Below are 15,161 nucleotides of genomic sequence, written 5' to 3'. Positions count from 1 at the left end.
CCTGAGCAGGGCTTTGGGGAGGACTGGCCCATAAAAAGGAGGTGAGTTGGTGACTTACTAACAAACCTTTCCACCCAAACATGGGCCATCCCCACCTTCTCTTTACACCATGCAGACACCAATGGAGGACGTTGGTGATCTCCATCGCTTATCTCTCACTCTCATGACCAGCCCAGCCTCTTTTCTTCCCCCAAATTTCTTTGATGATATCCTCTGTACTCTGGCTCTTTTTCCGAATTCCTTATTTGTGACACATTGTCACCAAGTCATACCAAGTACCTCTCCTGTCTTGTGATTGATACTCATCTTCAATTTTTCAGAGACTGTCGCATTCCATAATTTGCTACCATACAATCTGGCAGAATATCAGTATCAAATAGCTGTGCTTTTATTTTAGTGAGAAGCTTTGGGTCATTAGAAGAACTGTGATTTCCCAAAGGCAATTCAGCCACTCTCCTCCAGCTCAATTCTAGGTCGAACCTATTTTCCATTTGAGCACCTGCCCAAAAATTATATCAGATGAATAAACTCTAGAGCTTATCTATATAACTGTCCATCATAGTCTGGAAGATAGGGATTCTTCACCCACTTGATTTTTCTCATATGGATGATTAGGCCACTAAACCTCATCTAGCAATCTCATCTTCTTGGACTTGATGCAATAAAGTCACCTGCAAACTGGAGTTTCTGGAGGGTCTTTTCAAGTACAGGGAATGACTGTATGAGTTGGAATCTGCCCCTGATCCATTCAGTGGCAAAAACCTTTGGCACACATGCACCTCCCTACAATTTTGATGATCAGAGGATTGTTGAACAAGATAATCTCTGTAATATCTTTCAAGGAATCATGTGTATATATATATATATATATCTTTTTGGTGAGGCAATCAGGGTTAAGTGACTTGCCCAGGGTCACACAGTTACTAAGTGTCAAGAGTCTGAGACTGGATTTGAACTCAGGTCCTCCCAACTCCAAGGCTAGAGTTCTATCCACCTAACTGCCCCTATAATTTTTAACATATGCATAGGAGGCATCTTGCTGGAACAGAACCTTTGGGATGGTGTTTTTCTCTGATGAGTGTAATGCTGTTTGTAAAGCCATCCCGTAATAAGCATGGTAGGAGCTTGCACACTCCACCTCTCTTTCAGTCAATTGTGTATTGGCAAAGATGTAGTCTACTGTGGAATGTTACTTTCAAAAGTCTGCAGAAATGTGAGTTATTGTTATTATTTCATAATTATTATAAACTCTCTTGGGCTCTACATCTTCTACAGATTATTTTTTTCCTACAGACATTTCCATGCACTGTCACAGTTCACACCTTTCTTATTTTTCACAGCTCAACAGGCACCATTGTACTAATATTCCAGTATTTGTTTGACAAGTCTTGTAGTGCAGGATCTGGAGTATTTTTAGGTTTTTTTTTTCCAGGATCAGACAGCACTGTTAGGAACATCATTGTAACATGACTTTATTCTTTTCCTTTCAAATTATTTCCTTAGGGCATTGACTCCTAGGGTAGGCTTCCATCCTTTTGTGATGTCCCCTGTAGAATGGAAGTGACTGGATTTTCAAATGCTCTGCCAGGAGAGAACAAACTCTTAAAGTCCATATTAGAAAGGCTTTGAGTATGACCTGGTAATGGACTATGTCTATAGACTGTGGCCTAGCCTAAGGCCCGAGAAGCTTATGGTCAGGAGTTTGGCCACGCGTTACACCTGCTATCGCTGTGAAGGGGACTGGGATCTGGAGTCCACCATGGTAGAGTCATGGGTCCTTAAAGTTCTGGGGTAAGCAGAGAATCCTCACAAGAGCCCACAAAGGAAGGCATTTAGTGGGGGTGAAACCATAGGCCTCCTGTGGGCAAACATTCACATGTAAGCTTTTTGTGCTTAATTTAAACTGCAAAGCATCATAACTCTGCTTTTCCCACAGGGACCAAAGTCGGGGCATTCATGAATTTCTTTGCGCATTCTACACCCCTGTTTAAAAAATGAGAAAAACACGACACGTGGAGAGGTACAGTGAACTGCCAGTGATCTGTGTGGTACAGTGGAGTGAGTCCCTAATTGGCAATCAGAAGACCTGGGTTTGAATTCCAGCTCTGACACTTACTGATTGTGTGCCTCGATGTCTTTATTTGTAAAATGGGGATAGTATTCCATATCTTACAATATTGTTGGATGGAAAAGTGCTTTGTAAAATGTAAAGCATTCTATAAATGTGTCAGTATTGCTACTGATAGTAAATAATAAAAGCAATCATGAAACAGACCTGCAGTTGGGGCCTCCAAGTCCTGTCCTCGTTTGGTCCACGGCAGTATTTGCTGGGGCGGGGGGCGGCCCACCGAGGCCAGCCAATTCAGGATAAATGGCTCTTACTCTACCCTGGGAAAAGGTCAGCTTGCCAGTAACAGACTTGATACCATCCTGAGCCCTACCTGGGGCAAACATGGCGGAAGGAGGTATAGGTGACTGAAGTCATATACATTCCATGGGATCTGCTGCCCCGAAAGACAAGGGGAGACCTTGGTTCTAGGATGTTCATGAGGGACCATGTTTCCTTCCGGCCCTTTAAGAGAAGGAGACTCAGTTCTGCAAATTTCATTTATCATCTGGCATGAAGGGAGAAGTCTCGACTTGGAAGACAGACAAAGCATTGCCATTTCTCCTTCATCTCTATAAAATCAGTCGGTTAATGTAAATACGTTAAAGAACGTGTTTGCTCGATGTTTACTATGGAATGAGGATCACTTTGCTTTTACTCTGCAAGTATCTTGCATATATCTATTTATGTATACATTTTCTCTCCCATTAGGATGTAATAAGTAAGCTCTTTGTTGGCAAGAAGTCTACATTCCAATGTTTCTTACTTTGTATCTCTGTTGCTTAGCACAGCGTCTGCCCTTCCTATAGTTGTTGTTCGGTTGTTTTTCAGTTGTATCTGACTCTCTGTGACCCCACCTGGCGTTTTCCTGGCAGAGATACTGGAGTGGTTTGCCACCTCCTTCTCCAGCTCATTTTACAGATGAGGAAACTGAGGCAAACAGGGTAAAGTGACTTGTCCAGGATCACACAACTTGTATGTGTCAGGCTGGATTTGAACTCAGGAAGATGAGTCTTCCTGATTCCACACTTGGTGCTCTATCCACTGTACCACCCAGGTGCTCCATATACTGTAATAACTTCGCTTAAAACGCCTGTTTATTGATTGGTAGGGATGAGTATGAGTGTGTTTGTGTGTATGCTCACCAGTACATAGGTATGTAGTGTGGCATATGGAAAAGAATACAGGATTTAGAATGAGAGGATTATAATAATAATAATAATAATAATGACAAACAACTAACATTTATATAATGCTTACTATGTGCTAGGCAGCTAAATGGCACAGTAGATAGGGTGCCAAGCCTAGAGTCAAGAAAACTCATCTTCTTGAGTTTAATTCCAGCCTCAGAGACTTACCAGCTGTGTGACCCTGGGCAAGTCACTTCACTTGTTTGCCTCAGTTTCCTCATCTGTAAAAATGAGCTAGACAAGGAAACAGCAATCCAGTTCAGTGTCTTTGCCAAGAAAACCCCAAATGGGGTCATGAAGAGTCAGATAAACTAAAAAAAGACTTAACTTCTATGTGCTAAGGGCTTTACAATTATTATCTCACTTGATCCTTACAACAACCCTGGGAGGTATATGCTATTATTATCCCCATTTTATAGATAAGGAAACTGAGGCAAACAGGGATGAAGTGACTTGTCCAGGTTCACACACCTAGTACATGACTGAGGTCCAATCTGAACTCAGATCTTCCTGACTCCAGGCCAAGCTTTCTATCCACTGTGCCATCTAGAATCTGAATTTGAATCTTGGATCTGCTTTTTATAACCTATGCAACTTGGACAAATTAAGTTCTCCTCTCTGGCCCTCAGTGTACTCATCTGTAAAATTAAGAGGCTGGACTAGGTGATCTTTAAGGGCCTTTTCCAGCTAAGACCCTATGTGTTGGACTTGGTGACTCTTCTTAGATGACAGTTTTTTGCTGACAAGTCTTTGAAAATTGGAGTTGCAGGCCCCTTATTGATTTGTTCAAATCTCTACCCCCTCCACCCCCTTGCATCCTTAGTAGTTCTGCCTGATTTTGGCTCTGCTAATTTGTGAATGATAACTGAGATTCCTGGACACAAACACAGAGCAGCCAAGCAATTAGTGTGCAAATGAACACATTAGTGCTCAAGTGATGAACATCTCCATTAATGGCCAGAAGTGAAGGGCATGGCTGGTCCCAAGTTGTCCCTGGTGGGTCCCTGGGACTTGGGCAATTAACTGTGATCATTGCTATAATGACGGCCACATACTATGTGCCTGGAATTACCCACAGTCCCCGCTTAAGGTCTTACAATTTTAAATTAGACAGCTTATAGAAGAAAGGACAAGGAACAGGCTACCTCTCCCTGTGCCATGGGGTTCTCCTGTGGAGTGGCAGAAAGGTCTGGAAAAGCCTGCCTTCATCTGGCACTTCTGGAGAGACCATCACCGACACCGAATCTCCAAAATGAGTCTTACACTGGGTCTGGGAGGCACCTGAGGGCAGCTCTCAACCCCTAACTATCCCAGAAGCTGGAAGGTAGAGTCAATTAAGTTAGCACAGATGAGTGGAAAGAATATTGAATCTAGAATAAGGAAGATTTAGGTTCAACTGCCGTATCAGAAACTTACTGTCTGTGTAACCATGTGTAAGTGACCTAATCGTCTCTGACCCTCAGTTTCTTGACCTGTCAAACAGGATAATGAGAATACCTCTCACAGCACTGTTGTGAGTCCCAAAAGCGGTGACATATGTAAAATATTTTGTAAAGTTTAACCCACTATATAAATGTGAGCTACGATTATGCTGATGACAGACTTAGGATCTAAAAATACCTTGGTGGGAGCAATGTTGGGACAAATCTAAAGTGATAAAATTAATACAATCAATGGATAAATGCAAAGTCCTACTTTGGAGTTAAAAAAAATCAAGCATATAAGTGCAGCACCATGGATAAAATGCTGGACTTGGAGCAAGGAAGATCTGAGTTCAAATTCAACCTCAGATACTTCCTAGCTGTCTGGGTCTGGGCAAGTTACTTAATCTCTGCCTGCCTCAGCCTCCTCATCTGTAAAAAAAGGATAATAATAGAACCTCTCATGCCCTCCCCTCAGGTTGTTGTGAGGATTGAATGAGATTATGATTATAAAGCACTTAGCACAGTGTCTGGCACATAGCAGCTGCTTAATAAATTTTGATTCATTGATTTCAGAGAAGCAACACGGCCATCTTCAAGTATTTGAAGGACTGTCAGGTGGCAGAGGGATTGGTCTCATTCTGTTTGGACCTACAAGGCACAGCTATAAACAGTGCAGGGAAGTTGTGAGGGTATAATTTTCAGCTGGAGAGAAGGGAGAGCTTTCTAGCCATTACAGGAAACTAGGTTGTTAGAATGCTGAACTTGAGAGTCAGGAAGACCTCAGTTCAAATCCTGCCTCTTACATTTACTAGCTAGGCGACTCTGAGCAAATCACTTGACCTCCTTTCTCTCAGCTTCAGTTTCCTCATTGTCATTGGTAATAAGAGCACCAACCTCATAGTACGGTCATGGGTATCAAATGAGATAATATACGTACAGCACTTTGCAAACATTAAAGGGCTACAAAAAGGTTAGCTATTATCATCATTATATCCAAAACAGAATGGGTTTTCTTTGGGAGGTAATGAGTTCTCCATCACTGGCAATCTTCAAGCCAAGGATATATCCCACTGATCAGGAATATTGTAGAGGGAATTTCTATTTAGATTGAACCTGATGGCCTCTGAGATCCCTTCCAATTCCAAAGTCTACTACTCAGTGCTGGCTCCTGACTCACAGCATAAAGATGCCTTTTTGCTAGGAATGAAATATAAAAAGGACAAGGAATATGGAGTTTGGAGAATCGAGTCTCCTACGGTTTATTATACCACATGGCCTTATAGGCTAATACATATGGCAGTGGAGGTAGTCACAAATGGGTCAAACAACAATTTTAAATTATCATACTAAAGATGATGCTCTTAGGTGAGTTCTACATAGCTCCTGAAGTTTTGGGGCACCTAGGTGGCGCAATGGATAGAGTGCTGAGCCTAGAGTCAGGAAGATTCATCTTCTTGAGTTCAAATCCAGCCCCAGACACTTCCTAGTTGTGTGACCCTGGCCAAGTCACTTCACTTCTGTTAACCTCAGTTTCCTCATATGTAAAAATGAGCTGGAGAAGGAAATGGCAAATCACTCCAGTATCTTTGTGAAGAAAACCCCAAATGGAGTGGCAAAGACTTGGACATGACTGAAACAACTCAATGACAACAGCTACCACCACCACCTTAAGTTTTGCAAAGCATTTTATATATATTTTAGTAGTGGACAACAACATCATCTCACAAGAACCTGTGAGGCACGTACTATTTGGTATTATTATCCCCATTTTACAGATAGGGAAACTGAAGCTCACAGAGGTTAAGTGACTCGGCTAAGGTCACATGGTTACTAAGTGGCAAAGGCAGGTCAGTTTTCCTGACAGGTTCAGAGCTCTTTCCACTATGCCATGCTGACTTACAACCAAGAAAAGGCTTGGATTTAGGGGGAGCAGAAAAGTCAATAGCACTCATCAACCCTGTCACCAAGGGTCAACAATCTCTGGACTTGATATTACCAAAAGAGGTTCTGGAGTAGATTCATGAGTACCTTGTTGTGGTCAGTGGTCCACTAGGACAACCTACCTTTTCGTTTCATAGAATTCCTATCCGTGTCTTTCCAAAAAATTCTCTATAGAAAATTCAGGAGAAACAAGAGAGCTGGCTGCCTTGAAGGAGTTTGTCATTTGGGAAAGGGGTTAGACTTTTCATGTTTGGTCACGGATGGTAAAAGGGAGATGAATAGGGGGAAGAAGGTGTAGTGATGTGGATGGAGGCTTGTTGTTAGGAGGGAGAGAAGACAGAGTTCCATTCTTTGTCTTTTTAAACAGAGAAATGGGGGAGGTGTGATGTGCTACAGATGTGACATGCTGTAAGTACTTTCAGATCAGATCACTATTATTTTTGTTGTTGTTGTTCAATCATGTCTGATTCTTCATGACCCTATTTGAGGTTTTCTTGGCAAAGACACCGCAGTGGTTTGCCATTTCCTTCTCCAGCTCATTTGACAGATGAGGAAACTGAGGCAAACAGGGTGAAGTGATTTGCACTGTATTATTAGTAGTTTTACCTAATTCTTTTACTTTGTTACATGAGGCCCCTCATGGAGGATTCATCTATAAATGTTTGTAATGTAAAAAAAAATAACATAAATTTTTAAAAAAGCAAATGTTAATGATTAGAGTTTTCCCAAAGAGAAACGAATTAGAAGGTAGTGGGTTCTCCTTCACTGGAGGTCTTTAGGTAAAGGTTAGATGACTACTTTCCAGGTAGGTATGTGTAGAAGGAGGGCTTCTTTTTCAGGTTTCAATTGGACTAGATGGCCTCTGGGACTCCTGAGAACCTCAAGATTCTGAGATTGCACCCAACATGCTGGATCTCTTCTTGCCAATTTTAACTTCACTGCAGTCTTACTCTGAGTTCACAACATGCTATTGGAGTCACTCTGGCGATGATACCCTGGCAATGACTCTGGCAGGTCCCATACCAAGCCGAAAAACCTGTGAATACCAGTTGGCAATGGACTGTGCATGTGCCACCCCCCAAACCAGTCAAGCCAAGTTTAAAGAGCCTCATCACCACAAGATTGGCTACTGGTAGAGGATTTGGGGAATTGGGGGAGGAGTATGGGTTCATAAGAAAAAAATCAATTACAGGAAATTTTCTTTGTGAACATAGGAAAGATTGGCTATGGGCATAACATGTAATTCATCTATGTTAGGTGGAATACTTTTGTGAAGACTCTCTGGTGGGAATGGTGTCCAATCATATAATTACTGATGAAATGATCATTTGAGGGAGGGCAGGGGACAGAGATGGGGAAAAAGAAAGGTGTCCCTTCCTGACTGGTCAGGGTCATGGGACTTTTCACAACTGGATCAGTGAATTAAAGGGAGGAAATCCAAAGGTGGGCAGTGTCATGGTCCTCATAGCAAGGAAATGTGAGTTTTTGACATAGAATTAAAGGGGAGAGGCCTCACGCAGTGGGTCTACCTATGGTACTCAGAACCCAAGTCAAGAAGGGATAAAGCCAACATTGAGTCTTAGGTTGTAAAGTTGAGCTTCAGGCAATCCAACTGGTAAATGACAAGGTGGACACTCTGTTTTCTCGGACCCTTGTCTATATTGTTAGCTTAATTTACTCTTTCTCTTAAAATTATTTATCCTTTAGAGGAATCTCATCTTTACACTGGGCAATGGATAGAGAAAAGGGGATAGATGCTCAAGAACTGAGGCCATCCATGATGGCAATATGAAAATTTTGAAATGAAAAAACAATGGAATGAAAAAACAGTGAAGTCATGAGGGCTGAGAGGATGCCAGTTTACCAGCTAGTGTGGTCAGATGGGCAAAGCTTAAGAAGGGCACAGCTACAGGTTTCTCTGAGAATGATAAATGAATGAAAAAGGATTTATTAAGCTCTTACCATATACAAAGCACTGTCCTAAGTCCTGGGATGGATGTCCAAGTGGTCTGTGTCTAGAGTGGTGCAAGTCAGGGTCCTACACGTTCTATTATAGGGATTAAGCTATGTGACTGGGTAGTGTTCCCTTGGCATATCCCCTGCCCCAGTTCCAGCACAGGAGAAGATGAAACCAGACAGAAAGCAGCACAGGCATCCCTCCCCATCTACCCAGGCAGCCCAGGAGCAACAGGCAGGAGAGCTTACCTTGCATCCCTGATGGGCCAAAGTCCTGTCTGGTGAGAAAGATGGCATGGTCGTGAGACTCCGCCTGGCTTGTATCTGATTTCCGTTGGAGAAAGGCCCAGTGACACACGTTCTCCAAGCTCTGGGAAGGGTTCCCGATCTCTATGAGGCTCATGGACTAAAAAGAACGGAGAGAGGAGAAGAGGGAAGAAGAAATGAGAAAAAAAGGTGAGGAGAGAAAAGGAGTGAAGAGGGAGAGGAGAAGAAGGAGAGGAGAGGAGAGAGTGCAATAGTAATATTATTATGTGACATTTCTATGCCCTGCACCTTCATGCCAGCCCCATGAGTTAGGGACAAATTTGTCCCAGACAGTGCCAAGTACTGATTTTTATGTGATCTGTACTTGGCACTGCCTCTAGGACACTTCTGCCACATATTTTATGTCTGTGTGATCAATATCTGGCATGATACCATCATATCATCTATGCCTAGCAATGCTCTGCTACTCTGACCATGTCTGACCATCATTGTTTCCTTGGGTACCCAGTGACTACCAAAGCATTTCTATGTGCTCTATAGACAGACTTGAATCTGTACAATATGCTAAGTACTACACATAGGAGTGACTCACATTCCCATTTCTACACAGAGGGACAATTTTTGCTTTTTGGAGCAATAGCAAAACATTGCTCACATATGTTAGGTTTGTGGGACACAGTGTCAACAAGATCTTCTACAACAGGGATTCTTAACTTTTTTTCATCTCATGGACTCCTCTGGCAGTCTGATGAAGCCAATGGAACCTTTCTCAGAATAGCATTTTTAAACACATAAAATAAAAAACATAGGATGGCAAAAACCCCCAACAACACAATTATATTAAAATACAATTAGCAAAAATATTTTCTTTTAAAAAGGTCAGAGCCCCAAGGTTAAGAACTCCTGCTTTAGAATATTTGATGATGAAACAAGGCTGACAAAGAGCTTAGTAGGTACCAGTGAAATCACTCAGACCAAAATCCCCTTAAGAAACAGCAAAACTGTGAATGGAGTGAAGTCGAAGAACCATACACCTTAGAGCATAGAAGGCCAAGGATGGAAGGGTTCTCAGACCATAGAGTGTCAGAGCTGAAAGCCTCCTTAGAACATAGAAAACATCAGAATTGTAAAAGGACCTTAGAACATAGAACTTAATGGAATAGCTGGAAGAGATCTTAGGCTATGGAACATAGAAGATAGGGAAGTTTTATGTCTTATGTTCTCAAGTTCTTGCAACTCTGACGTTCTTTGTTTTGAATTTTTTATTTTATTTTTAATTTGTGAAATAACACAAGCATTTCCATACCATAGTAGAATAAAAAGTGATTCTACCTGAAACTGCAAATCTATTATATATAACTTGTTATTCCTTCTAAATGCTTAATAAAGTTATCATGTAGCTTTTTTCCTTTTTTTCTTCCCTCCCTCACTCCAACCTGCCGTCAGCCCTAGAGATGGCTACCATTGGACACAAGTAGGTATACATATACATATATATATACATACATATATATATATATATATGTATACACACATACACATATGTAAATTTATTCTATAGATACCTCTATTTATCAGTTCTTTCCCTGGATGCAGATAGCATCTTCCTTCATATGTCCTTTGCAGTTAATTTGGGTATTCATAATAGCTGAAATAACTGAGTTGCTCAAAATAGTTTTTAAAACAATATTGATGTTACTGTATACAATGTTCCCTTGGCTCTGCTCATTTCACTCTTCGTTATTTTGTGCAAGTCTATCCATGTTTTTGTATAATCAACGAGCTCATCATTTCTTATAACACTACTGTGCTTTGTTTTGAATTCTAAAAAATCCAAGCCCAACTTTCAGGCTAGTGAGTACATAGGCAAAAGAAGACGGAAATTCAGAGATAGAGGGAAACTTAGAATGTCAGAGATGGAAAGGACCTTAGAACCAGTCTTTTCATTTTACATATGAGGAAACTCTACCTTACCTGTCACTGTCCTCCCCTTTTCGGGCTTCTCCCAGGGCTTCAAGCTTCTCTATTCCTGTACTGGGCTTTTTTTCTTTAGCCCCCATATCCTCCATCTTCCCCTCGATCAAGGCTCATACTGAGCATCTGTGGCAGAGAGTTGACTCCCACTAGTGGTCGTTGGAAAGGGTCTGATAAATTTTCCATCTCTTCCCAAACCTATCAACTCGAGTCTAGACTTCTCTCTCAAACCAGTTTCCTCTAAGACAAGCACCTCAAATTCAGAATGTCAAAAATTTAACAGTGTCACACAGGGTTCACTATGTCTTTGAAATATTTCTTCTAGTCACCCCCTCCTCACAGCTCTCATTGCATCTGACAACTACATTGCTACAGAAGTCACCTCTTAACTGGTCTACTTGATCCAGTCTCTACCCCTCCAATGCACCTCATTCCACCATAATAACCTTTTGTCTCAGGGCAACCAGGTGGCGCAGTGGAGAGTGCCAGGACTGGAGTCAGGAAGACCTGAGTTCAAATCCAGCCTCAGACACTTACTAGCTGTGTGACCTTGGGCAAGTCACTTAACCTTGTTTGCCTCAGTTTCCTCACCTGTAAAACAAGCTGGAGAAGGAAATGGCAAACCACTCCAGTATCTTTGCCAGGAAAACCTCAGGTGAGGTCATGAAGAATCAGACACGACCGAAGAACAACAAACCTTTTGTCACCCAGCTTTATTTTATTTCTCTGTATAAAAATCATCATTGTTCCCTATTGCTTTTAGGAAAAAAGACACAAACTCTCTGTCTTGTAATTTAAGGTCTGCCATAATTTGATTCTAACTTACCTAATACTCTTATGCATAAAGTGGCTTCATTGCTGTCTTCCAAATATGGTCTGTACATTCCCATCTCTCAATTTTCACTTAAAGTTTTCTTGATGCTTTGTTTTCACATTATATACATTTACAGATCACTCTCACTTCATAAGAGGTCTCTTATAACAAAGTAAAGCAGTGAAGTAAACACTAATAATGCATTTAAGTAGTGTTTTCAGAGTTAGAGCTGAAAAATAGGGGTGGGGTAAGGAAGAAGGCAGGATACATATTATTATCTCTGCATTCTATTATCTCCATTTTCAATGGTTTAGGCTATTCTTTCCCATTAATTTGAATCCTTTCCATCTTTCACTGCCCAGACCAAGTCCCATGGCTAACCTAGTTCACAGTGATCTCTTCCTCCTATTCCTTTTCTCCCCCAAATAACTACAATACCTATTATCTCTGGTGACTCTGTGCTGAAATCCTCATCTTAGAGAGCCTGGCAGAGGCCCTACTTGGGAAACTCATTCAATCACTTTGTATTTTAAGGAGGTCATGTGGCAATTCTCAATATAGTCTGGTTCTGAATAGTGTCTCCGTCTTCCTGGTAATGCTGCCCCAGTGGAATATGTGGTCAGGAGTCTGCAACAAAACTACTAGGGGACTTGGGGAATCTGAGTGAGACAAGTTTTCTGACAGAATTCAGATTGGTTCCAGGTTATAAATACAAAATATCACTAGTAATACTTTCTGAACTATATTTAAACCCAAGCACTCATGAATGAATAATACATGAACTGATAAATAAGTAAGCTGGTTAAGAAGGAATTCTTCAATTCACTTCATGGGAAATGATCAAATATACAAAACTGACAATAAACTACATGAGGAGACAGCATCGTCTCTGGAGCGAGATGACCTCGGTTCAAATCCCACCACTGACATTTACTGCTTGTGTAACTTTGGACAAGATATTTAATCTCCCTGGGCCTCAGTTTCCTTACATATAAAATGAGGAGGCTGCACTAGATGGCCTGTCATGTCAATTCCAGCTCTAGATCTTGGATCCTATGACCTCAAAGGACCTCAGTTTCTTCCTCTGTTAAACGGAAAGGTCTGACTAGATGACCCTTTAAATTCCCTCCAGTCCTAAAGCCTGTGACACAAAACAACTTGATCATTCTGGCTTTGGCTTGGTTACATTAAAAATGCCTTCGGAATTAAATCTGTTCCTCCCCTGACCCCTGTACTGGACAGGAATTTGTTTAAGATCAAGAACATTTACCGAGGCCTGTTAACAACAATAACAATAACGGCATCTAGCATTTCTACAATGCATTATAGTTTATACACAGCACTTACACAAGTTGTCCCCAAAGTCTTAGTGCAGTTTTAAGTTATACAGGATAGCCTAAATTATCTTATTTGACCCTCACAATAACCTTGTGAGGTAGAAGTGCAGGTATTAATTATCATGTGAGGCAGGATGATGCATTTGAATGAACACTGGATTTGGAATCAGAGGTCTTGGATTTAAATCCTTGTTCTGTCCCTTATTGCATGTGACCTTGGGGAAGGTCCTCTTTGGGTCAATATTTCCATATATGTAAAATTAAGAGGGCTGATTAAATGACCTCTAAGGGATACCTTATGGCTGGAAATCCTGTTATCACCATCTTGCGGATAAGGTAGCTAAGGCTGAGAGCCAGAATTTGAACCCAGGCCCCTGACTCCAAATTCAATGCTATTTCAACTCCCCACATTGCTATAGGCAAGAACCCTGTACCAAATACCATGGGGGAGTGGGAGAGAAAGATATTCTGAATGACGCAATTCAATTTGATGTATTTTTATCGAGCGACAACTGTGTGTGGGAACCATAGGAAGCCTCCAGGAGACAAAGCTTACATTCTATTGTACTGAGGGCATTCAACCTACACAGAGAGATAAGTAGAGATGTGTTTGGACAACCTTATATCAAGTTACTTCAATAGGAAGAGAACACTAATAACTGGGGATCAGAAAGGCCTAGGTAAAAGGGGGTACATGAGCTGAGCCTGAAACAAGCGAGGCATTCTAAGAGCTAGAGCTGAGAAATGAGGACATTCCTACTGCCCTGACCACCTACACAAAGGTATGAAGGCAGAACAGGAAATGTCATGGATGGTGAATAGGTCTTAGGTCAGGTGGGCTAGAATAGAGTTTGGGAAGGGTGGTGTTGTCTAATTGTTTCAGTCATGTTGGACTGTTAGTGACCCCACTATCTTGGCGGAGATACTGGAATGTTTTGCTATTTCCTTCTCTAGCTCATTTTAGAGATGGGGAAACTGAAGCAAATAGGGTTAAGTGACTTGCCAACGGTCACCCAGCTGTTAAGTGTCTGAGGCCAGATTTGAACTCAGGAATATGAGTCTACCTGATTCCAGGCCCGGCACTCTATCCACTGCACCACCCAGGTGCCCTTGGGGAAGGGTAGTAGTATAATACAACTGGAAAGGCAGAGAGGTGCCATCTTGTCTAAGGTTTTAAATGCCAGGCTGGGGTCTCCCTATTTTGGGAATGCGCAAGTCCCTTTCCTGAAGGACAGCCTCATATAGTGGAGAGAATACGTCTAGCTATAGTAAGAGATGGAAAGAAGTAAGGGCCAAAAGAAACATGGAAGCAGAGAACTATAGAAGTTCAGAAAAGGAAGAATTAGGGAAAGCTTCTGGGAGATAACAGAGGTCAAATTGTGCTTTGAAGCTTAGGAAGAAAGGAATTCCCAACAAAAGAGAGAACATGAGCAAAGTCACTGAAGTGTGAAAATACAAGATGTTCCCAAAGTAAAGGGTGAGATCCAGAGTAAGAATGGAACTGATGATGGAGGCAGTCAAGGACCAATTTCTGCCAGGCAATCTGTTTTAGATCAGAGATTCCTTTGGGTGTGGATGGTGGATGAAGCCTCTAGTAAACAGAAAGCAAATTGGGAATCCCAAAGCTAAGTCTTGGGCAATGAAAGTTCCTTTCCTAGGAATCATCAACTGCCTGACATGACCTATGACTCAACAGCTTCCTTTTTATGGAGCAGACCAGCAATCATATTCTCCAGGACTGGGGCACAAAACTCTGCTAGAAGAAAGAGAAAAAAAGCTGGTGGAATTTTTAGATGGGACCCAATGGGGTCCGGCAGTGAAGAAAACATCTATTTCCCCCATCAGCCATTTGAATAACATATGGGTCTCATGTTTGGCTCTGCAGTGATTTGGATATGCTTCTGAATGTAAGCAATCTGTCGTGTGCTCATGGGCCTGTAGAACAGAAACACCCACACAGATCCCTGAGAGGGGAGGGGAAGAAAGGGGTAGACAGCCCCAGTTGACAACCAGCTGGCAAATTTCTCATGCCACAGAACGCAGTAGAAGTTCTGTTATACAACAACACCTCTCAAGGAGAGCAGAGTTTTTCTTAACAGGTGTGTCGATAGGAGAGGGGAATGCAATATGGTGTCCCTCAGGTGAAGCAAA

At 41.7% G+C, this 15,161-nt stretch overlaps 1 protein-coding gene across 1 annotated transcript in view; it reads right to left on the bottom strand.

Annotated features, from left to right (window-relative positions):
- The window catches only part of ADAMTS2 (ADAM metallopeptidase with thrombospondin type 1 motif 2), a 445,202-nt gene that overhangs the window by 74,218 nt on the left and 355,823 nt on the right, over positions 1–15,161 (bottom strand). Inside the window, 1 exon segment of the mRNA XM_020964237.2 lies at positions 8,868–9,024. Within this exon segment, the coding sequence (XP_020819896.1) occupies positions 8,868–9,024 (157 nt within the window).

The sequence above is a fragment of the Phascolarctos cinereus genome, unplaced genomic scaffold (assembly GCF_003287225.1).
Source record: "Phascolarctos cinereus isolate Bilbo 61053 unplaced genomic scaffold, phaCin_HiC Scaffold_2;HRSCAF=192, whole genome shotgun sequence".
Taxonomy (NCBI): Eukaryota; Metazoa; Chordata; class Mammalia; order Diprotodontia; family Phascolarctidae; genus Phascolarctos; species Phascolarctos cinereus.
This window is presented reverse-complemented; position numbering and strand designations above follow the sequence as displayed.